Source organism: Mytilus galloprovincialis, chromosome 7 (genome assembly GCF_965363235.1).
Source record: "Mytilus galloprovincialis chromosome 7, xbMytGall1.hap1.1, whole genome shotgun sequence".
In the NCBI taxonomy this organism is placed as follows: domain Eukaryota; kingdom Metazoa; phylum Mollusca; class Bivalvia; order Mytilida; family Mytilidae; genus Mytilus; species Mytilus galloprovincialis.
The window spans coordinates 10926321-10950345 of NC_134844.1; the positions used below are offsets into that span (position 1 = coordinate 10926321).

General features: G+C 32.6%; 2 protein-coding genes across 2 annotated transcripts in view; one reads left to right on the forward strand and one right to left on the reverse strand.

Moving 5' to 3' along the window:
- Positions 1-24025, forward strand: part of LOC143082286 (cysteine--tRNA ligase, cytoplasmic-like) — a 193836-nt gene that overhangs the window by 143094 nt on the left and 26717 nt on the right. Inside the window, exons 4-11 of the mRNA XM_076257906.1 lie at positions 15096-15184; positions 15897-15993; positions 16311-16409; positions 17244-17390; positions 18152-18292; positions 18822-18910; positions 19473-19594; positions 20485-20591. Coding sequence (XP_076114021.1) covers positions 15096-15184; positions 15897-15993; positions 16311-16409; positions 17244-17390; positions 18152-18292; positions 18822-18910; positions 19473-19594; positions 20485-20591 — 891 coding nt within the window. The remainder of the gene's footprint in view (positions 1-15095; positions 15185-15896; positions 15994-16310; positions 16410-17243; positions 17391-18151; positions 18293-18821; positions 18911-19472; positions 19595-20484; positions 20592-24025) is intronic.
- Positions 4992-13328, reverse strand: LOC143082285 (DC-STAMP domain-containing protein 2-like). The gene is made up of 4 exons (XM_076257905.1): positions 13213-13328; positions 11235-12423; positions 7034-7428; positions 4992-6347 (listed from the first exon to the last, which is right to left on the reverse strand). Exons 2-4 carry the CDS (start codon positions 12411-12413, stop codon positions 5069-5071), a joined length of 2853 nt encoding a protein of 950 aa, XP_076114020.1. The 5' UTR covers positions 12414-12423; positions 13213-13328; the 3' UTR covers positions 4992-5068.

Below are 24025 nucleotides of genomic sequence, written 5' to 3' on the forward strand. Positions count from 1 at the left end.
AGTCTCTCATAGTTCTTTTAAGAATGGCACAAACATTCTAAATTTATATACTGTGTATTTAATATTATATTGTGTTATAATACTTGTATGTATGTGGTGAGACTATAATAGAATCTGAATATGTGTAAATCTATTTCTTGGTCATTTGATTATGCCACAGTAAATTTATAAACTTGTGGTGAGACTATAATAAACCATTGAATCTGAATCTGTGTAAATCTATTTCTTGGTCATTTGATGATGCAACAGAAAATTTATAAACTTGTATTGTTTTTGTTTTTATGCCCCATTTATGGGCATTATGTTTTCTTGTCTGAACGTCTGTTTGTTCTTCCATCCTTTCGTCTGTCCCGTTTCAGGTTAAAGTTTTTGGTCGAGGTAGTTTTTGATGAAGTTGAAGTTCAATCAACTTGAAACTTAGTACACATGTTCCCTTTGATATGATCCTTCCAATTTTAATGCCAAATTGGAGATTTCCCCCCATTTTCACGGTCCACTAAACATAGAAAATGATAGTGCGGATGGGGCATCCATGTACTGGGGACACATTCTTGTTTTTATCTTAAATCAAGTAAGAGAGTACCTTACAATTTTAAACATAAAGTTATTAGATATATTTCATTGCTGATATTTGAATTTATCATTCATGAATTGAATCTTGCATGTTTAATGTTTGGGTGGAAAATACATGTGTTAACTCCAAAAACAAGATAAGAACATATTTTCAATCTATTAATGTAAACAGTCATAAATATTTCATATATATTCAAAAGAATATATTACAAATCAATGTAATAAGCTGCTTCAGAATGTTATGCATTGTGGGTATTATTTTCAAGAGAATTCATTAACATTTTGTTATATGCTAACAACCTCCTAAACAATGGAAATTCAGCCAATGACTGGACATCATGTCATTTTGATTTTTAGGTATTAACTATGTAATCTCACATAATCCTTTGGATTTTGAAACAGCTACTTGGTAGGTTCTGCAAAGAAAGTTGGCCAGGACTGATGGAAGTACATTTAGATTGCCACTGTTAAATAAGGATATGTTGGATATTGGCACCAATATTTATCTAGTACAGACCAAATACAGGTCTCCTCAGGAGATGATGCTAGGATTAAAAAATGTACTGATGACATGGCACTAACCCTCCGTTTGTCAACATATTGTATCTTAAAGGCAACAGTAGTATACCACTGTTCAAAAGTTTAAAAAACGTTGAAATAGGGTATACTTTTGACTTTAAATTTAGAAGTGTGATCTTTCAATTACAAAGATTTAAAAAAAAACAACATAGCACTAGAAAGGAAGCAGGACAAATCGCCCCACTGGCAAAACGCCCCACTTTTTCACCAACTCGCCCCACTTTTAAAAAAATCGCCCCAAACTGGTTTACCAACTCGCCCCACTTTTTAAAAAATCGACCCACTTGTGAAAAGGGTTAAATCCATTTAATTTTTCCCGTGTGAACTCGCCAACTTATTGAAAAAAGGTAAAATTTACTTCAATATATATTTTTCCAAGTCTACTAACTAGTCCCACTTTAATGAAAACTAATCTACAAAGAATACAAAAACCCCGAAATTTATAAAATCATTATTTTTAAATCAAATGATGTTTAACATTCTTAAAATATAATTGCAAATACATTTTCGTACTCCTAAACGCACAATTGACGTAAACTAAAACAAAAATTTTTGACAGAAATGCATCAGCAAACTTGAAAGTTGTCTATTGTATAATAATCATACAGTTGAAGGATTTCAGTTAACATCAATTTGATTTTATAGCACTTCAATAAGTTTTCATAGGTATTGAAGTGGGACAGGGACATAGATATACAACGGGATTGCATCTTTTTTCATAAGTGGACGAGTTGGCACTTATAAATTCATCGTGATTTATCTATTTGTCATGAGTTGTGCGAGTTTGTAGACCTTATTTGCAATGGTATTTTACCCTTTTTCATAAGTGGGGCGAGTTGGTAAACAAGAGTAGGGCGATTTTTTAAGAAAGTGGGGCGAGTTTGTGAAAAAGTGCGGCGATTATGTGTGGGGCGATTTGCCAGTGGGGCGATCCACTAGAAACATATCTATGACGCTGAATAATAAAGTATCTTCTAAATACTTATAACTGTATAAACAGTTCTAAATACTTATAACTGTATAAACAGTCAGCTCGACAACCGAGCTGAATTTAGGGTCAATGTGCCCAGTCCAACACCCCCACACACACACACACCCTTTTCTCCTTTTTTTGGGTGGAAAATACATGTGTTAACTCCCAAAACAAGATAAAAACATATTTTCAATCTATTAATGTAAACAGTGATTCAAACATTAAAAGTTGATTTCTGACAAAATTTCAAAAAGCATTTTAATGTCCCACTGAATAAACCACACAAAGGACAATAGTTATGTAAAAGCATTCATTGTACATCATTAAATTTAAATAGTTTTCTTGTATAGTACAAAACTGTTAAATGCTTTATTTATGTCTCCAAGGCATATATTTCATAGTTGAGTTAAATTTGCTTAAATGTTTTATTAATGTCTCTTAAATATCGCATACTCATCTTAGTATGTCCCTCTTACTCTTCATGAGTGATTTGGAAATGTCTGTTGTTGGATGACTTTGGACATATGTAGTTTTGTTCACTGCTAAAAATTGTTTTACAAGAATCTTTTTTTCTGTACTGAGCAAATTAAATCCATATTTTTGTGCTTCAGTTGTCTTATATTTGGCTGTATTTGGCATAATTGTGTAATCAGTATTTTTGCTCTTACAATATGTGTCATTATTGAGTATTGATACATGTTTTCTATATTCAGTAGGATTTTATTATTTTGTGTAACTAAAAATTGAGAGATGTAAAGGTTCCATTGAATAAATTTCAAAAAGAAAACTAGCTATTGTATTTATTCACTGAAACAACACACTTTAAATTGAAAAATGTTAGATTGACAGGTAAACCCCAAATAATTCGCCAAGGGGGAGGGGGGATTGGAATTATACATATAACTTACTTTGTCTTCAATCAAATTCAAAACTAAATAATAGTCAGCTCTAAATTAAAAAGGCCTTAAATTGATAAAAAGTAAAAAATCATGTCCGTTTAACCACCATAATAGTTGTTATCAGATTTTAGTAAGATAATATTCTGTTTTTCTGATACACAAATTTTGAATATGAAGTAATCAATTTAAATTTTATTGTATGTTGCATATATATATATGACTTAAAGGAAAAGAGCCATTCCCTATAAACAAAGCTGTTTATATCTATTTCCTTGTCATTTGCTTGTGCCACAGAAAATTTATAAACTTTTCAATTTCTGTTTTCTGATTAAAACAAGAAACTTTACAATTTTAAAGAAAAAAAATCCATTGGGCATGTATGGTCCAATTGTGACTTTACATTGCTATACGTTTAGATATCTTGCAATTCCAAATTGAAGTCCCATACCAGGTCTAAGTGCCAGACATAAAAATATTCTATGCCAGAGTCAACCCTTGGGGTATTGTTGGAGAGCATGATTTCAATGTCATCAAATTGTCAATCACTCAACTACGATTCCAAAAATCACAATGCATCCTTCAATAGACTTAACTCATCAAGAGGGACAAATAAGATGAGTAACAGAAAGGGACAACACAACATTTGAGAAAATGTCATTCACAAGGAAATATGAGGATGAGTGCCATGCAATCAGTACATTCAAGGACATTAGCATCAACTTTTGAGGAGATCTGTTTTTGGTAATCTAAATGAACTTCCATCAATCCTGTTCAATATACTTGGCAAAATCTACCAATTAGCTGTTTCAAAACTTATCCAGAATTATGGGAGATATTTTGGGTACTTAAAATGAAAATAACGTCACATCACTGGCTGAATTTCCATTGTTTAGGAAATCTATTCTCTTAAATCTGTGGCACTGTGCATTCCTGATAAAGTTGAAGGCAGAGAAGCTTTTCCAATGCATAAAATTTATTTAAAGTGTTGTTTTCAATTTTTTTAGGTGGTTGTCAGTATATTGAAAAGTTTTGATGTATTCTGCTAAAAGTATTACCCACAATGCATCACAGAATACTTTTTTATTTAAAAATAAAATGTCTCTTATTTGAATTGTGGTTCAGAGGATAAAAACCCCAAATAAAAGAGAAAATAAATCTTATGCGACATAACCAAATGACATGGAAATAGATATTAATAAAGGACCAGCAATATACCCAAATGACATGGAAATATATATTAATAAAGGACCAGCAGTATACCGCTGTTGAAAAGTCATAAATAAATTGAGGAGAAAACAAATCCGGGTAACAAACTGAAACCGCAACTGCTTTGCTTGTAGGAAATGGCTCTTTTCCCTTAAATTCTTTCAAGGAAATGAGATAAAGATTAGAAAATTTATCAATTCCTAGAAAACAACCAAACTCACACTGACCTATGAAATGATAATTTGATCTACAAAATAAGCATAACTATATGCTTTGTTTGATAGAATCTGAGAACATCCTCCATTATGTTGGTTAAATGAATATTAATGTTCCACATTTTGTCAATAAAGGGTGTTTTATTGGCAGACTATGCTGAGTGTGTTTTGCTCATTGTTGAAGGCTGACTGGTGATATATGGTTGTTGACATCTTAATCATTTGGTTTTTGGTGGATATTTGTCTCATTGGCAATCATACTCCATCTTTTTATATTATATTATGTCCAATGAGTTTATAAGAATGCAGGTTCAAAACTGTCTAAAGAATATTTTGATTTTGTGTTTTTGTCCCTTCCTCTCACCCTTATTAATTGGTCAAATACAGTGTCTATTGTTTGGTAATTTGGTATGTTTCAAATTGAGTTAATTGCACTGTCTGGTAGTTAATTGTACTGTTGGTTTGCTATTATTAAAAAGAGAAAGGACAATTTCTCTACAAATTTTTATTTTTCAAAGTACATTTTTTGTTAAAAAATATAACAGGTTTATAAAAATGATATTTATTATTTACACTTCAAGATCTGCATTCATGACAGAATGTTGATATATACATGTATTAGACTAAGGTTTAGATATGTTTGATTCAGTTTTACAAATGAGACAACTGTAATTCATATCTCCAAAACATTCTTCACAGTAATTAGATTGACATTTATCACACCGATGGAATCTAATTTTACCGTCATCCTTATTTTCACAGCTGATGCATGTCTTATATGCGAGACAAGGGCAAAAGCATTTAGCAAATATTGGACATCGGTATTTCATCCATCCACGGAAAGATATACGATTTTCCATATGGAATTGCTTGTTACGAGATATGACATGCTGAGTCAGCCAATTCATCAGAGATTTTCTCTGGTGTTGTATTTTCTCGTGAAGATATTTTATCCTCTCAATATCTCGTTCTGGATAGAAGAATGTTACAATTTTCCTTCGTAAACGTAAACCATAAGCCTGCATTATAAGGAACACAAATGCAAAGAAGTAAAGAAAACTAAACTTATAGATATTATCATCATCTGGTTTACTGGGAGTTGGGATACAAGTTGTTAGGTTAAACTCAACACCAAAGTCAGAATCCAATTCAACAGTGCCTAGGAACGCTCTCAAAAATGCTGAAATAAATCCACTGCCCTCTACAGATACACTCAGAGAACTGGTGCCACCGATATTTATATTCAGGTTACCAAAGCGATCAATGAGCTTCAAAACAAAATAAAGGACATAGTCAAAGAAAATGATTACAGTAGCTATCAAGATATGAATTCCAATTTTAGTAATACCAGTTTTAGCATGATCTATTTCTTTCGATGATAGCCATGGTGAACGAGTGTCAGCGTAGTTTCTGCATTCTTTTCTCTTCAGCGGTAAAACTGATGGTTTTCCCTGTTCCTTGCATTGCTGGTCGTAAGTCTTAAAAGCTTTTGAAATGTAGATATTGTCATAACTATCCTTACTGAGAAACTTCTTAAGATAGAAGATTGACTTAAGAAATAATAACAATAGAGTGATGACGAGAACGTTACTGACTATACCAGATACTGTTAGAATCCATTTAGTTCTTGACTGTATGTCCTCTTTAACTTGGGAAATGATTTGTGCTGCTGTTTTTGAGGAATTGATTTTCCCATCAGCATCGAAACCTCCTTCAAAATCGAATGAGAAGAAGGAGGTGATCCCATCTAAGAAGGAATTTATCTCATTATTAGCTACTTCTATGATATGTGCTATGAATTTTAGAGGTTTACAGGCAACATAATTTCCTACTTGTACAACTTTACAAACAGCCCCAATATTTAGAACGATACATAACTCATGCAAAAAACCTCTCTTTGACCTACAAAGGAAACAAATATCCATCATTAATCAATAAAGTACTGTAATTTACGGTAACTTATTTTTGGACACTTTTTTGTATTTAGCTCTTTGATACATACTTTAATAAACACTTAAACCAAACAAATAGGGGGTAAAATTATATAACAAAGGCAACAGGTATAATGTCTTAATTCTGTACAAACATATTTGAATATGGCAGAGTTAATAAATTGGTCCTTTTAATGCCCTATATCAAAACAAATTTTGTTGCTGAGTATTGGAAAAAAAATTCATTCAGGGTAAAGAATAAATGATGCTTTAAGTTCACTAGTGCTTTTCTTCTTCATACTGATATGTGTTTATTCTGTCTGAATTGAAACTCTTAAGTGCATGGTGTTTATGTTTGTTTTCTTGAACCTACTTTTTCAGAGCATGCTGCTTATGTTTGTCTCTAACTTACCATTTCAGTGCATGGGGTTTATGTTTATTATCTAACCCTACCATTTCACCACATGTTGATGATTATTTTTATTATCTAACCTATTATTTCAGTGCATGGGGTTTATAGATATAGGAAGATGTGGCATGAGTGCCAATGAGACAACTCTCTAAGTACCAGTTCATAATAGAAAAACATTATAGATCAAGGTACATTTATGTGTATTCTCTATCCCTACCATTTCAGTGCATGCTTTGTATGTTTACCTTTTCAGTGCATGTTGGTTATGCAGTCTGGTGTTATTGGTTATTGTTTCATCATTGTGAGAGTTAAGGTAATCACCATATCTTTGTAATGGTGTTTCTTGTTCCATCAGCTGTTTAGCTAACTCTATTGCATTTTTCTCTTCCTCTGTCATAGCCCTCCTTCTTTTCCTTTTTTTTCCAAATCTAAAAATCCCTCCTAATGTCCTAACAACTGAATCCCCAGTTCTTTCTATTTTCCTCACAACGTTTTCCCCAGTTCTGGCTACGTCGTTACCAAATTTGATGACTTTATTTGAAGGGTCTACCCTTTTAAGTTCTTCTTCACACTTATTTTTAGCAAAGTTTATTCCCCTCTCACATTCAGACTGGGCCTTTTCCACTCCTTTACTACATTCCTGGGGAAAATGCAAAGTATTAAAAACATTATAAAGGGAGGAGATCATTTAACGTGAAGGAAATAACAGAGAGTAGAAATATATGAAAATGGGAGAATAAAAAAGAAATCATTGAATACATTTGATAGTTGGAAAAAATACATAGCCTGGAAATTTGATAAAAGAGGAGAAAAAGAACTTTTACTGGTAATGAACAGAAAAAGAACGTTTACTGGTAATGAGCAGAAATAGAACTTTTACTGGTAATGAGGAGAAATAGAACTTGTACTGGTAATGAGCAGAAATAGAACTTGTACTGGTAATGAGGAGAAATAGAACTTTTACTGGTAATGAGCAGAAATAGAACTTTTACTGGTAATGAGCAGAAATAGAACTTTTACTGGTAATGAGCAGAAATAGAACTTTTACTGGTAATGAGGAGAAAAAGAACTTGTACTGGTAATGAGGAGAAAAAGAACTTTTACTGGTAATGAGGAGAAAAAGAACTTGTACTGGTAATGAGGAGAAAAAGAACTTTTACTGGTAATGAGCAGAAATAGAACTTTTCTGGTGATGAGCAGAAATAGAACTTTTACTGGTAATGAGGAGAAGTAGAACTTTTACTGGTAATGAGGAGAAATCGAACTTTTACTGGTAATGAGCAGAAATAGAACTTTTACTGGTAATGAGGAGAAAAAGAACTTGTACTGGTAATGAGCAGAAATAGAACTTTTACTGGTAATGAGCAAAAAAAGAACGTTACTGGTAATGAGGAGAAAAAGAACTTTTACTGGTAATGAGGAGAAATAGAACTTTTACTGGTAATGAGGAGAAAAAGAACTTTTACTGGTAACGAGGAGAAATAGAACTTTTACTGGTAATGAGCAGAAATAGAACTTGTACTGGTAATGAGCAGAAATAGAACATGTACTGGTAATGAGGAGAAATAGAACTTTTACTGGTAATGAGCAGAAATAGAACTTTTACTGGTAATGAGCAGAAATAGAACTTGTACTGGTAATGAGGAGAAATCAAACTTTTACTGGTAATGAGCAGAAATAGAACTTTTACTGGTAATGAGCAGAAATAGAACTTTTACTGGTAATGAGCAGAAATAGAACTTTTACTGTTAATGAGGAGAAATAGAACTTTTCCTGGTAATGAGCAGAAATAGAACTTTTACTGTTAATGAGGAGAAATAGAACTTTTCCTGGTAATGAGCAGAAATAGAACTTTTACTGGTAATGAGCAGAAATAGAACTTTTACTGGTAATGAGAAAAAGAACGTTTACTGGTAATGAGCAGAAAAAGAACTTTTACTGGTAATGAGCAGAAAAATAACTTTTACTGGTAATGAGCAGAAAAAGAACTTTTACTGGTTATGAGCAGAAATAGAACTTTTACTGGTAATGAGGAGAAATAGAACTTGTACTGGTAATGAGCAGAAATAGAACTTTTACTGGTAATGAGCAGAAATAGAACTTTTACTGGTAATGAGGAGAAAAAGAACTTTTACTGGTAATGAGCAGAAAAAGAACTTTTACTGGTAATGATCAGAAATAGAACTTTTACTGGTAATGAGCAGAAATAGAACTTTTACTGGTAATGAGGAGAAATAGAACTTTTACTGGTAATGAGGAGAAATAGAACTTTTACTGGTAATGAGGAGAAAAAGAACTTACTGTTAATAAGGAGAAATAGAACGTTTACTGGTAATGAGCAGAAATAGAACTTTTACTGGTAATGAGGAGAAATAGAACTTGTACTGGTAATGAGCAGAAATAGAACTTGTACTGGTAATGAGGAGAAATAGAACTTTTACTGGTAATGAGCAGAAATAGAACTTTTACTGGTAATGAGCAGAAATAGAACTTTTACTGGTAATGAGCAGAAATAGAACTTTTACTGGTAATGAGGAGAAAAAGAACTTGTACTGGTAATGAGGAGAAAAAGAACTTTTACTGGTAATGAGGAGAAAAAGAACTTGTACTGGTAATGAGGAGAAAAAGAACTTTTACTGGTAATGAGCAGAAATAGAACTTTTCTGGTGATGAGCAGAAATAGAACTTTTACTGGTAATGAGGAGAAGTAGAACTTTTACTGGTAATGAGGAGAAATCGAACTTTTACTGGTAATGAGCAGAAATAGAACTTTTACTGGTAATGAGGAGAAAAAGAACTTGTACTGGTAATGAGCAGAAATAGAACTTTTACTGGTAATGAGCAAAAAAAGAACGTTACTGGTAATGAGGAGAAAAAGAACTTTTACTGGTAATGAGGAGAAATAGAACTTTTACTGGTAATGAGGAGAAAAAGAACTTTTACTGGTAACGAGGAGAAATAGAACTTTTACTGGTAATGAGCAGAAATAGAACTTGTACTGGTAATGAGCAGAAATAGAACATGTACTGGTAATGAGGAGAAATAGAACTTTTACTGGTAATGAGCAGAAATAGAACTTTTACTGGTAATGAGCAGAAATAGAACTTGTACTGGTAATGAGGAGAAATCAAACTTTTACTGGTAATGAGCAGAAATAGAACTTTTACTGGTAATGAGCAGAAATAGAACTTTTACTGGTAATGAGCAGAAATAGAACTTTTACTGTTAATGAGGAGAAATAGAACTTTTCCTGGTAATGAGCAGAAATAGAACTTTTACTGTTAATGAGGAGAAATAGAACTTTTCCTGGTAATGAGCAGAAATAGAACTTTTACTGGTAATGAGCAGAAATAGAACTTTTACTGGTAATGAGAAAAAGAACGTTTACTGGTAATGAGCAGAAAAAGAACTTTTACTGGTAATGAGCAGAAAAATAACTTTTACTGGTAATGAGCAGAAAAAGAACTTTTACTGGTTATGAGCAGAAATAGAACTTTTACTGGTAATGAGGAGAAATAGAACTTGTACTGGTAATGAGCAGAAATAGAACTTTTACTGGTAATGAGCAGAAATAGAACTTTTACTGGTAATGAGGAGAAAAAGAACTTTTACTGGTAATGAGCAGAAAAAGAACTTTTACTGGTAATGATCAGAAATAGAACTTTTACTGGTAATGAGCAGAAATAGAACTTTTACTGGTAATGAGGAGAAATAGAACTTTTACTGGTAATGAGGAGAAATAGAACTTTTACTGGTAATGAGGAGAAAAAGAACTTACTGTTAATAAGGAGAAATAGAACTTTTACTAGTAATGAGGAGAAATAGAACTTTTACTGGTAATAGAAGGGGGAAGAGAAAAAAAGGAAGCTAGGAAACTATTCTACTAAGGAAGGAAAAAAAATCAAAAGCTTTGAAATACTTGTAATGGAGAGGAAAAAAATAGAAAGCTAAAAAATGCAATTAACAGGGATGGAAAATTAGAAATTTTGGAAATGTATTTAATTGGAAGGAAAGATAGAAAGCACAGAAATACAGTTAAAAGGGAGGGAAAATAAAATACGGAAAAATGTTTCCAATGAATTATCCTTTGATAAATGATATAAACAGTTAGAAGAAATATGGTAACAATTTATTCAAACTGAGTTTGCCTGTGTTTTATATAATTAAGACTGAAGGAACCATTATTTATTTCATGAAATACTATAGTTTTCTGGCTTGTTTTGTGTTATAGGTGAATTGCAAATTCAAGAGCTGAAAGAAATACAAATTTGCTGTTGCTTTTGTCAATGTAGAAATGATCAAAACCCTAGACTCAAATATCTATGAAAATACATTTTTTTTTATCAATACCAAAAAATAAATTGAATAAATTAAAGCAACGACAAATTCTGTTTTATTTCTTCATTTTTAGCTGCTAAGATGATGCAAAGTAAATAAAACTAATACCTTAGCTGCATTTTTTAATGCATTTTTAGCTGTGTTGAGACCATCGACAAAACCTTTAACTGCATTAGTGACTGGTGCAATAGCATTTTTGATAGAATTTGCTATGTTCCTCATTTTGACAAGGCCTTCATAAATTCGCCTCTCTATTAGTCTGATTGGTTCTTCTAGTTGACCTCTGAGGATGGAAGTCTGGTTATGGATCAGTTCCTGGGTGCAGGCCATTGATTGCGATGCTTGCTCTGCATTGTATACAATGTTTACTACGGGACCAGCAAGTAACATTGCAAATATAATGGACATGAATACAGCTCGTCCTTTTCCAGTAAACAGGTTGGGAACCATTAGTAAAAAGATACATCTCATGTGTGTAGACATGGCTAGTGCAGCACAGATAGGGAGGGAAAATCCTATTGTTATGTAGCAAGAGATTTGTAGAGAATACTCATAACTGTATCTCAAGAGAACAAACAGGATTCCACAGGCAATAAAACCTCCAAATATCCCAAAGATGCCTTTCACGATCCTGTGATCTCCACGGCTGCTGTTGACAAAGGATTTGACCGGCTTTGGAACAATTTTAGAAATTTTGTTCTGTACAGTATTAGAATGTTCAGGAACACGAGTTAGTCTTCTTTGTAAGACATGATCAGGAATTTTGGCCTTGATCCGAGGAACCAAAGTCTCTGTATCTTCGCTCTTGTTTTTCAATTTAATTTCTAGTGTGTCAGTCGCCTTCTTCGCCATTGACATTCTTTTGACCTTGTCCTTTAATGTCAAGTTTTTGGCAATATAACTAGTTGGAAATGTTCCTGTTTTTCCACTTGACTTATTATGTCCCATTGACCAACCATTACCGACATCTTCAACATTTGATATTGTATCTCCGACAGAAAGGTTGATATCTGTATCTGTGTCAGCTTGGTATGCATATATGGCTTTATACATTATCTCTAGTTGGTCAGTGGTCTTCCTGACCCTTGACATTCTTTTGACCTTGTCTTTGAATGTCAAGTTTTTGGCAATATAACTAGTTGGAAATGTTCCTGTTTTTCCACTAGACACATTATGTCCCATTGACCAACCATTACCGACATCTTCAACATTTGATATCTTATCTCCGACAGAAAGGTTTATGGCTGTATCTATGGAGGCTTTGTAGTTATAGATGACTTTAAACATGATTGCAGATCTGGAATTTAAAACAAACAGAAGAATGATCTTATGATCTCTTGAAATATTTATTCTGAAAGTTGATACAGTGTAAAGAGGAGGGACAGGACCTTTAATGGGACTCCGGGATAGTGTGTTTTTAAGCTCAGGATTTCGAAATAGACCCTTTCGGGATTCAGGAATACTTTTTTGGAATTTTGGGATTTAAATTTATTTACGTCCGGGATCTCAGTATTTCATGTTTTTAAGCCCGGAATTTTGGGATCTGGACCCCTCCAATCCCCCCTCTGTAAAGTTAGAAATTATTTTGTGCATTTATTACTATGAACTAGTGATTAATTGTAAAAATGCAGAATTTGTTTCTTGTAATTAAAAACATTTACACTACTGAAATTATAAGTATTTGTTAATGTAAACCTGATACTGTCTCATTTTTCTCAATGATAAAAACATAGCAACAATTTTTGGAATGTATTACTGAATTGACACAGTTAAGATTGTCAATGTGTTGCTGTCGTATTGATATATAACTTTTCTTTTCTTTAATTATGGGGTTAAAATACTTCATCATTTTTAATTTACTTTGTTTTATAGATAAATGATGAAAAAAGATAAAATCAAGCATTATATCCCAAGATAAATGCTATCACAGATATGAATCATAAGCTGTCATAACTTGAAACATTTCATTATTTTAATTGCAAATACACATTTTCTACACATCTAAGAAAATATAAATATATAAACTAGAAAATTAATCTTAATAAAACAAATCAATTAAAAAAAAATGAAGAGAAATGTCCCTTACCTTTCTTCTATAATTTTGAGTTGATTTTACGACTAGTTATACTGAATATTCATTTCATCTCTTTAAGTTAAACTTTCACGTCCTTGTATATTTGGTTGATCCATCATTGACAATTCTACTTTTGAATTGTTGTCAAACAATCAGTTAAGATTCATCAGATACCAGATTTTGTTATTAGATATAAATTTAAGAGTGTCTGACGAAGTAGGTTCTCAGTAATGTGTAATGTGTTGGTTCGGTTTTTATGCCAAATTAAGGTGTGATTTTACATTATCCATTAATTCAATCCACCATTTTCCACATAAGAAAATGCCTGTACCAAGTCAATAATATGACTCATTTGATGTGTTTGAGCTTTAGATTTTGCCATTTGATTATGGACTTTTCATTTTGAATTTTCCTCAGAGTTGAGTATTTTTGTGATTTCACATTACCCATTAACAAATGATACTTATAAACAAAATTAAAATTAAAATTTGAGGATCCAAATGAACTTTGTTAGAAGGGAATTTACACCTGAGAATAACTCTATACACTGAATAAAGTTGACCAATTGCTTAGAGTTTCAAAGGTAAATAATGTTTTGGCAATAACTTACCATAAATGAGCCTGCAGAACCTTCAATTGGTTACTGATGCTCTTTAAATTTACAATTAATTTGATTTTCCACAGATTTGATTGAAGTGCACTTGGTGAAATGGAAATTCTTCCATAATTTATAAATGGATGTCTGTTGATTATTTTTGTTGTTGGGTTATTGTCTCATAGATCTATTCCCTTAAATTAACTCACCTGGTCCTGGTCACAGGGCAATGTGAGATTTTCTCATCACTTGGTGTCCGTCGTCATCTGTCGTCGTCTGTTAACTTTTACAAAAATCTTCTTCTCGGAAACTACTGGGCCAAATTTAACCATACTTGACCACAATCATTATTAGAGTATCTAGTTTAAAAATGTGTCCCATGACCCTGCCCACCAACCAAGATGGCGGACATTGCAAAAAAGGAACATAGGGGTAAAATGCAGTTTTTGGATTATAACTCTGAATCCAAACATTTAGAGCAAATCTCTGCTATGCGTCGCCAGGTAAACTGAATTTGCGACAGTAAAACTACCGATGGACGTCCTTTAAGGGCATACGATACAGTTTTGATCCCGTATTTACAGTTTGATGAAAATTTCCATATAGGCTAATTTTTGCCTGATTAAATCAAATATGTAATAAAAAATATACCTTCATGTGCTACTTTTTGAGTTAAATGAGGTCGAAATTTTGTATATTTGCTCAAAATTCGGATTTGTGGCCGTATTTTCCCTTTCGAAAGAAAGCCATAACTTTTTTGTTTTAAAAGATAAACACAAATAGTTTTTTGTTAAATAATTTGTATTTTCTGTATTTTATAAGTATTCAAAAAACTTATGCTTTTTTTATTCAGAAATAACTCATATTCATCAAATGGTCATGAATTGAGAAAAAAACGTATTTTTTTGCTGTATATTTATCAACATTAAAAAAATTGCACTATTTACAGTTGTATAAAATTTGGTTCACATAATCTCCCGGCAAAATGAAACAAAATGTAGTTTTAAGAAATAGGGCTCCATGCACTCGTTTTCAAATTAAATCAGTTTGAATGATAAAAATCAGTCGAAAAATGCATCTTTTCCCGGTCTGTCACAGTTTGACGTCGCTAAAATAGCATTTTACGTTAGCAACGTCATTACCTCCCCTGTAACTGTATTGTATGCCCTTAAGCTTCAAATGAAATACAGTTATCTCTTAAATATCAGTGTTGATATATTTATTTCAAAGAAGAATAAGAGTAGAGTTTACATCTCTTATTAGTGATATCATCATCATGTGGATTAATTTGTATTTGTAGGAAGTATTCATCCCACAGAAAGGTAGACATGTTTTATGGTACAGCTGTGGACCAACAGTATATGATGCTTCTCATATGGGACATGCCAGGTTTTATATTGTTAATTAGTACCTTCAATATTTTTATGCCCAAACTACGATAGTAGAGGGGCATTATGTTTTCTGGTCTGTGCGTTCGTCCATCCGTCTGTTCGTTCGTTCGTTCGTCTGTCCAGTTTCAGGTTAAAGTTTTCGGTCGAGGTTGTTTTTGATGAAGTTGAAGTCCAATCAACCTAAAACTTAGTATATATGTTCCTTATGATATGATCTTTCTAATTTTAATGTCAAACTAGAGTTCTGATCCCAATTTCACGGTACACTGAACATAGAAAATGATAGTGCGAGTGGACCATCTGTGTACTGGGGACACATTTTTGTTTTATCTTATTTCTGATGAAAATCATCTTTCATTTTTTTTCAAAGTATTTGATACTTTTGCACTTCTTTTGCATAAGGAAGGAACTATTGTTGTGCAACTTTTTTTTAAAGCTTTAATATTTACAAGCAAATAAGTCAAAAGTAGAGATTTTGATGTCATCTGTATTCTTAGGAAACATAGTGCAGTTGCTGACAACCTTAATATTAAAACTAGATTGGTCCATTTTGGGAACTTATTGAATCTACTCTTTTACACCTACTTTATAAATGCAGATAGCACAAAAGTAACTTTTGAAATATAAATACTTAATAACATTCCTGGTATCTGTACATGTATTTTCTGACTCCATAATTGTTTTTTTCAATTAATTGATTTATATTACAGATCCTATATATCATTTGACATCTTAAGAAGAGTTCTACAGGATTACTTTAAATATGAAGTGTTTTACTGTATGAATATCACAGATATTGATGATAAGGTTTGTACTGTATAGAGAGAGAGGGGAGGGGGGTAAATTGTGTTCCAGAGAGAGAGATCCTATATATCATTTGACATCTTGAGAAGAGTTCTGAAGGATTTCTTTACATATGAAGCTGGGGAATCATCTGTGTCCTATGGACACATTCCCATTTTTTTTTTATTTTCAAGTTTTTTGCTTTAAATTTAAAAACTGTAATGGTTTGGTAAAAAACTGCAGTAGTAAAAATGATCAACAACACAAGAAAAAGTAAAGAATAACAAAAATATATATAATTATATGTTGGTCCAATCACAATAAATGTTTGTATGTTGTAGATTATCAAAAGAGCAAGACAGAATTATTTGTTTGAGAAATATGTAGAAGAAAATCACCCATGGAAAAGGATTATGGATGATACTCTAGAGGCCATGAAGGTAACTAGAGATTGAATTATAATCTATAGAACAAAGACAACATAGGTCATATCAATTAGATATACTGTAGATTCATTTATTTTCGTGGGTATCAATTTTGGTGGATTAAGGAAAACTTACATGTTCATGGATATTTCATTTTGTGGTTTTCTAAAAGTCTGCATACAATACTTTAGAAGATTTGTCATTCTTTGAACATTTAAATTTGTGGTTCACCTGTACCCAAGAAATCCACATAAATTGGTATCCTACGAATAATAATGAATCCACAGTAAGCTATGAATTTGTCTGATGCTGTATTACAGATTCCTAAACTGCAACAAGTGTATTACAAATGTACAATATTTCTCCACTCGAGACAGTTAAATTTTATTATTTAAAGCGTGAGGCTTGCCGAGATTTTTAAATAGTTAAAATTTAACTGTCGAGGGTTGAGAAATATGGTAATACACGAGTTTAAGTGTTGGAATCTGTTTCTCTGACAATATTTATCATTCTTTTTCAAAGATTTTCAGAAACTTGTGTACTTTATATGCAATGTCATTAGGCATGGTCCTCTTTTTTATTGACGTCACAATAGAAAAATTCAGAAGAAAACAAAACATTTTGACGTCATAATCAAATTTCAATTAATCATTTGCTGAGAACAGATTTTTCACTAGTGAGTAGAAATATTTTTCTCACACCGATCAAGAAATGTGAAAATAGCGCAAAAATTAGAGAAACAATGTTATTCTCCAGAAAGAAATCTCTGCAATACCTTCTCTCTCCTCCTATGCATCCAACTTTCATGAATGTACGTTTATATTGAATCTTTTTCTGATCTTTTTGAAGCCCTTTGCTGAGAAAGTGAGGACAGAAACTGACCCAGATAAGAAAGCCATGTATGACAGAATGTCGGAGAAGGTCAATAAAGCACTCACAGCATTGGAGGCTGTTGTCAATAACAAAGGTCAAGATGAAATCCAGCAAGCTAGAAAAGTAAGGTTATATGACGTTGTCAAAACTGCCATGATTCTGTTAACAGAAATATAAATATATATAAACTAAATATTTAGTCAGACACATTAAGGTTTCAGGACAGGAAATTATTATCAATACAAAGACCATAGGATACAGATATATGGAAAAGGCCTTCAAAAATTAATTAAACCTAAATCGTATTTACATTTTTAAAAAGTGTAAAAAAAAGAGTAAATCAAGCCTAATTTAAACTGCTATTAAAATAAAGATATGGCAGACTATTTAAAAGTTCTTTCAAGGTGAAACTCTCAAGACAAAAAAGCTTAGGTCAAGGGCCATAAGGAAAATTACAGTTTAATGCTTCTAGCAGCATAAGAGGCCAGAATAGATATATGAAGCTTTTAAGAAAACGCTTGTTTTGACAAGTGTCCAAATGAACTCAGATTCTTGTGGAAATAAAAAGAGGCTGGCAGGGAGAGGCGCACAGTTAGTTCTCATAAAAATGCTGACAGTTTGTAAGTCTGCCTCCAAATTCATCAAATATGTTGCCAATAATAAACTCAGCATACTGATCAACTATTCCTTACTTCCTTGGTTCTTATAATCCACATATGGTTAATACCACTACCTGAGTAAACAGTTTCACAGTATTTCTGAAGACCTTTTTTACTGCAGACAGAATTTTTGTCAATCTAATGGACAATTCCTTTGTAGATTGCAGAATAAATTTAATGAAGTACCTTAGCCGTTTGAACATTTATGACCTTTTTATATTCCAGGCCTTATTAGAAGCCTCCAGAGACATTGTTGCTGATTGGTTGGATAGTTTACATGGGTCAGAGGTCACAGATAACTCTATATTTACAAGTCTGCCAAGATTTTTTGAAGAACAGTTCCATGGCGACATGAAAGCTTTAAATGTAAGATTTGATAATGTACAAAGCTTTGCACTCTGTGTCATAAATATTCCAAGACAATGCCGTTGTTTCATAAAAATTCAATGTAATTCATGATATGTAATTCATGATATACATTTTGTACTACAATGAGACAGGATTCCAACAACAACCAATATAACCATAGATGACATCTAGAGGTCAACTCATGGTTACAAGCGTTAGTAAGTTGTCCATTGTCAATGTCAAGCTGTAAAAACTTACAAATCTGCTCTGTTCACTAACATGGCACTTCAAACATTTGGAGACATCAGTTCCAAGAAGGGAATTAAAGAAGGTCACATGGTCTCTTCTGAAATATATCACTCCAACAGTTATGCTGCTGAATTTGGCATTTAAAAAAAAAATTAATGTCATTCATTGCAACAGTCAAATAAATTATATACCTGTTTGTGTAACTTTGTGAATGATCACTAAAGAAGATAACTATATTCTATTGCATTAAATATGTGCCACAATGATGTTTCACAAATTGTAACTTTTTGTTTTGTAGGTTTTACCAGCAGATGTGTTAACAAGAGTTAGTGAATACATACCAGAAATTATAACTTTTGTACAGAAAATTATAGATAATGGCTTTGGGTAAATATCATAATTGATTTTAGCACATTATTTAATGAATAATTCTTGTTGTGTAATGTTCCTTCAAAAATAATTAATTCATATTCAAGGAGGAAACAGATTAACAATTTCAAATGGAAAATGAGACCATGTTTTGAAAGGTACACTAGGCATCAGATTTAATGTTCCCATTCTTAACAGGCAGGACTGCATTTCAAACATCTCAAGCACCTAAGAGACACCCCTTACAGAGAAACATGGACTTATTTCTATACCCGGGGGGTACCTTTAGGGGGTTTGGGAGTTAAATTAATTGATATATGGAATGACTTAAAAATACTGGAGAAAAAAATATTTTATTGTAGATTAGCCTAAGAAATGTTATGGTGTAATAGGTTTGCTGATCCTGGATTTTATTCATTCTTTCTTGTAAATTACAGTATTGAATTTATTAATGGGGAAATACTTAATGTTTGTAATTAAATGTCACCATGAACACTGACATTGACGTCCTATAGCATATTTATGTTTAAAATGAAGTATGATTCACTTTTTTATGTATTTTTTTCATTACTCATTTCAGATATGAATCAAATGGCTCTGTCTATTTTGATACCCCTACATTTGATCAGAGTGAGGGACATTTTTACGCCAAACTTGTACCAGAATCTGTTGGAGATTCCAAGGCTTTAGCAGAAGGAGAAGGTATTGATAAAAATATATATTAGGAAATTTGCCATGTCTGTTGTTCTTGAATAGATTTTTTAAATAAAGTGAGACGTTTATCAAAAACATGGCATGTAATATTTCTAGAGTTATATTAAAGAACTTCACCATCTATATACTTCAAACCATTCAACCAAAATGGTAAAGTGAATAAGATGTATTTATGTCTTGTTCTTGTCCGCCCTCATGTTTGCACACAACATATTGGCTCAATTTACAATAATCTGACATTTAATTGGAAAAAATTCTCTACGATTCCCTCCCACTCCCGCCAAATAAAATATCTAACATTAAGCATATTGGAACCTCATCTTAATTCAGGGGATTGGTCAATATTGTTAAATCTGAAATGAAACTTCTTTATAGGCTGAAAAATGCTGAAATAATTTGTTGTAGTACTATGAATTTGTTATTATTTCTATGATACCAATTTTTATGGATTTTGTAGGTGTAGTTGTAGAACAAGAACTACACATATAAACTTTAAATTTAAATGTTCAACAAAGTAAACATTTTCTATAGGCATGTTATTTCTTGTATGCAGACATTTAGAAAACAATGTGTTGTAATATGACAGTTCTTGTCCATTCGTTTTTGATGCGTTTTGTTATTTGATTTTGCCATGTGATTATGGACTTTCCGAATTGATTTTCCTCTAAGTTCAGTATTTTTGTGATTTTACTTTTTTCATATACATGTATAAAAATTATTTTCCTTAATATTTGAAAAATTGATACACACAAAATTAAAGAATAAAGTAGATTAATTTATTTTTGTGGATTGGGCAAAAGTTACATTTATAGAGTATCCATGAAATCAACCAAAGAATAATAATGAATCCACAGTACACAGTGTGTTTTATTCTACAGGTGACCTGTCTAAGGATAAAGTTACAGAGAAGAAAAGTCCAATAGACTTTGCCCTGTGGAAGGCATCCAAACCTGGTGAGCCATCTTGGGATTCACCATGGGGAAAGGTAAGTCATCCAAACCTGGGGAGCCATCTTGGGATTCACCATGGGGAAAGGTAAGGCATCCAAACCTTGGGAGCCATATTGGGATTCACCCTGGGGAAAGGTAAGGCATATACTTGAGAGTCGTCCCTGGAATCCCTAAGGGGAGGGGGAAAAAATCATATGATGAGAGTTGTCAATCAATTCTCAATAAGGAAAGACAAGTTATCAACCATGGGAACAATATGGGATTCCCAAGTAAGAAAAGTGAGGCATTTCCTAATTGAAGTAAAAGGTAGGAAAGAGGAAATTTTAGATTTAGTATATAATCTGATCAGATAGGTGACCACAGTCAATTCTTTTAGATGTAAAGGGCAGGAACAAGGAAATAAGTCCAGTTTAATCTGATAAAATAAGTGACAAGGGTAAATTCTTTCAAATGTATAGAACAGGAACAAGGAAATTTTAAAGTTCAGTATAATTTGATCAGATAGGTGACCAGGGTCCATTCTTGTAGAAGGAAGAAGAAAATAATCTACTGATTAAAGCACTCAGATACTGGTCAATGTTTCCCTCATGAAAGCACTCAGATACTGGTCAATGTTTCCCTGATTAAAGATCAACAACTAACTTTAAAGTAACTTTGACAAGCATTCAGAAATCTGTTTTAACACAATGAATCATTATTTAGGGTTTCTTTGAACATATGTTGACAAAATTAAAAATATTTTATTGTTTTCCTCCAACTTTATTTACTTATGTATGAATTAAAAATCTAGAAAACATACTCCAACTGTTGTTACCACAACTGATTACATAAAATCAAGTAGAATTTCAGAAGATTGATAAAATGACCTGCTTTAATAAAGGTCAACCCTAATTAAGGATAAATAGTGTTGTATGTGTACTGATTGAAACTTTAGTCTGGGAAAACATGATTTATTTATTATTTGTAATTGGCTTTGGACTAGCTTTCAGTAAATGAGAGTACTCTCATATCAGTGCTTAGGGTTGACTGTTTTTATGTTAGTTGGTTTATTATAGAACCTGTCGCAGAAAAAGAACGACATACTGAAATTGATTCGGCAGTGGCAGGGTTAGCTAACCTTTTAAAAGCTCAATATTTCAGAAGGTGGAAGACCTGGATCCTTCATACCTTGTATATAGATAACCTTATGTTATGAAGTTTCCATCTTTCATATGTCCATTGTCTTTGACCTCATTTGCATGGTTCAGTGACTATTTAAAAAGAAGTATTCTTATCAGACTGTTTTCACTTGACCTCGATCTCATTTCATGGATCAGTGAACAAGGTCAAGTTTGGGTGGTCAAGTCCATATCTCAGACACTATAAGCAATATGTCTCCTATATTTGGTGTATGGAATGATTGTAAGGTTTACATACCCAACAAGCAGATGTCATCTGACCTTGTCCTCAATTTCATAGTTCAGTAGTTATTGTTAAGTTTTTGTGTTTTGGTCTGTTTTTCTAATACTGTATGCAATAGGTCTACTATATTTGGTGCATGGAATGATTTTAAGGTATACATGTCCAACAGACAGTTGTAATCTGACCTTGACCTCATTTTCATGGTTCAGTGATCACAGTTATGTTGGTGTGTTTTGGTCTGATGTTTTAATACTGGATGCAATAGGTCAAGTATATTTGGTGTATGAAGATAGCTTACAATTAACATGTCAGTTTTATTGTCGAGCCTGCAACTTTTGTTGCAGAAAGCTCGACATAGGGATAGTGATCCGGCGGCGGCGGCTACAGCGGCGGCGTTAGCTCACTTCTTAAAAGCTTTATATTTTAGAAGGTGGAAGACCTGGATGCTTCATACTTTGTATATAGATGCTTCATGTTACGAAGTTTCCGTCAGTCACATGTCCAATGTCCTTGACCTCATTTTCATGGTTCAGTGACCACTTGAAAAAAAAGTTCAAATTTTTTGTAATGTTGAATTCTCTCTTATTATAAGTAATAGGATAACTATATTTGATATGTGCGTACCTTGCAAGGTCCTCGTGTCTGTCAGACAGTTTTCACTTGACCTCGACCTCATTTCATGGATCAGTGAACAAGGTTAAGTTTTGGTGGTCAAGTCTATATCTCAGATACTATAAGCAATAGGGCTAGTATATTCGGTGTATGGAAGGACTGTAAGGTGTACATGTCCAACTGGCAGGTGCCATCTGACCTTGACCTCATTTTCATGGTTCAGTGGTTATAGTTAAATTTTTGTGTTTTGGTCTATTTTTCTCATACCATATGCAATAGGTCTACTATATTTGTTGTATGGAATGATTGTTAAGTGTACATGACAGCGGGCAGATGTCATGTGACCTTGACCTCATTTTCATGGTTCAGTGGTCAAAGTTAAGTTTTTGAGTTTTGGTCTTTTTATCTAATGCTATATGCCATAGGTCAACTATATTTGGTGTATGGAAATATTTTATGATCTTTTATGTCAGTCAAGCAGGTTTTATTTAACCGTGACCTCATTTTCCCGGTTCATTGCACAGTGTTAAGTTTTTGTGTTTTGGTCTATTTTTCTTAAACTATAAGTAATGTGTCAACTATATATGTTGTATAGAAGCATTGTTAGCTGTACCTGTCTGCCTGGCATGGTTCATCTGACCTGGACCTCTTTTTCAAGGTTCATTGGTCTTTGTTTAGTCATCTTGGTTAATGTTAAGTTTATGTGACAGTTGTAATAAATCTTAGCTTTATACTTAGGACTATCAACATAATATCAATGGTTAGTATAGAAGGCGAGACATTTCAGCGTGTGCACTCTTGTATGACATTGACCTCATTTTTATGGTGCATTGCTCACTGTTAATTTTTAGTTTTTTAGTTTTTTTGGTCTGTTTTTCTAATACTTTTTGCAATAAGTCAACTATATTTGGTGTATATGTCTGTCTGGCAGTTATCATCTAACCATGACCTCATTTTCATGGTTCATTGGTCAATCTTAAGTTTTCCTGCTTTAGTTTGTTTCTTAGATACCACATGCAAAAGGTCAACTATATTTAGAAAATGTAATGATTGTAAGTTGTACATGTCTGTCTGGTAGTGTTCATCTGACCTTGGCCTCATTTTCATGGTTCATTGATCGATGTTAAGTTTTCCTGGTTTATTTTGTTTCTTTGTTATTTAATAGGTCATCTATATTTAAAACATATTTGGTGTATGGAATGATTGTAAGGTGTACATGTATTTCCAGTTCGGTTGATCTGAACTTGACCTCATTTTCTTGTATGATGTTAAATTGATGTGATAGTTGTAGTAAAGCTTTATATTAAGGACTGTCAACATAATATCAATGATTAGTAAAGAAGGCCAGACATTTCAGCATGTGCACTCTTGTTTTAACTTTGTACAAATTTGAGTGAAGCCATTTACAACTGACTTTTATATGTCTGCATTTTTTTGATTTTTTTTCTCATTGTTG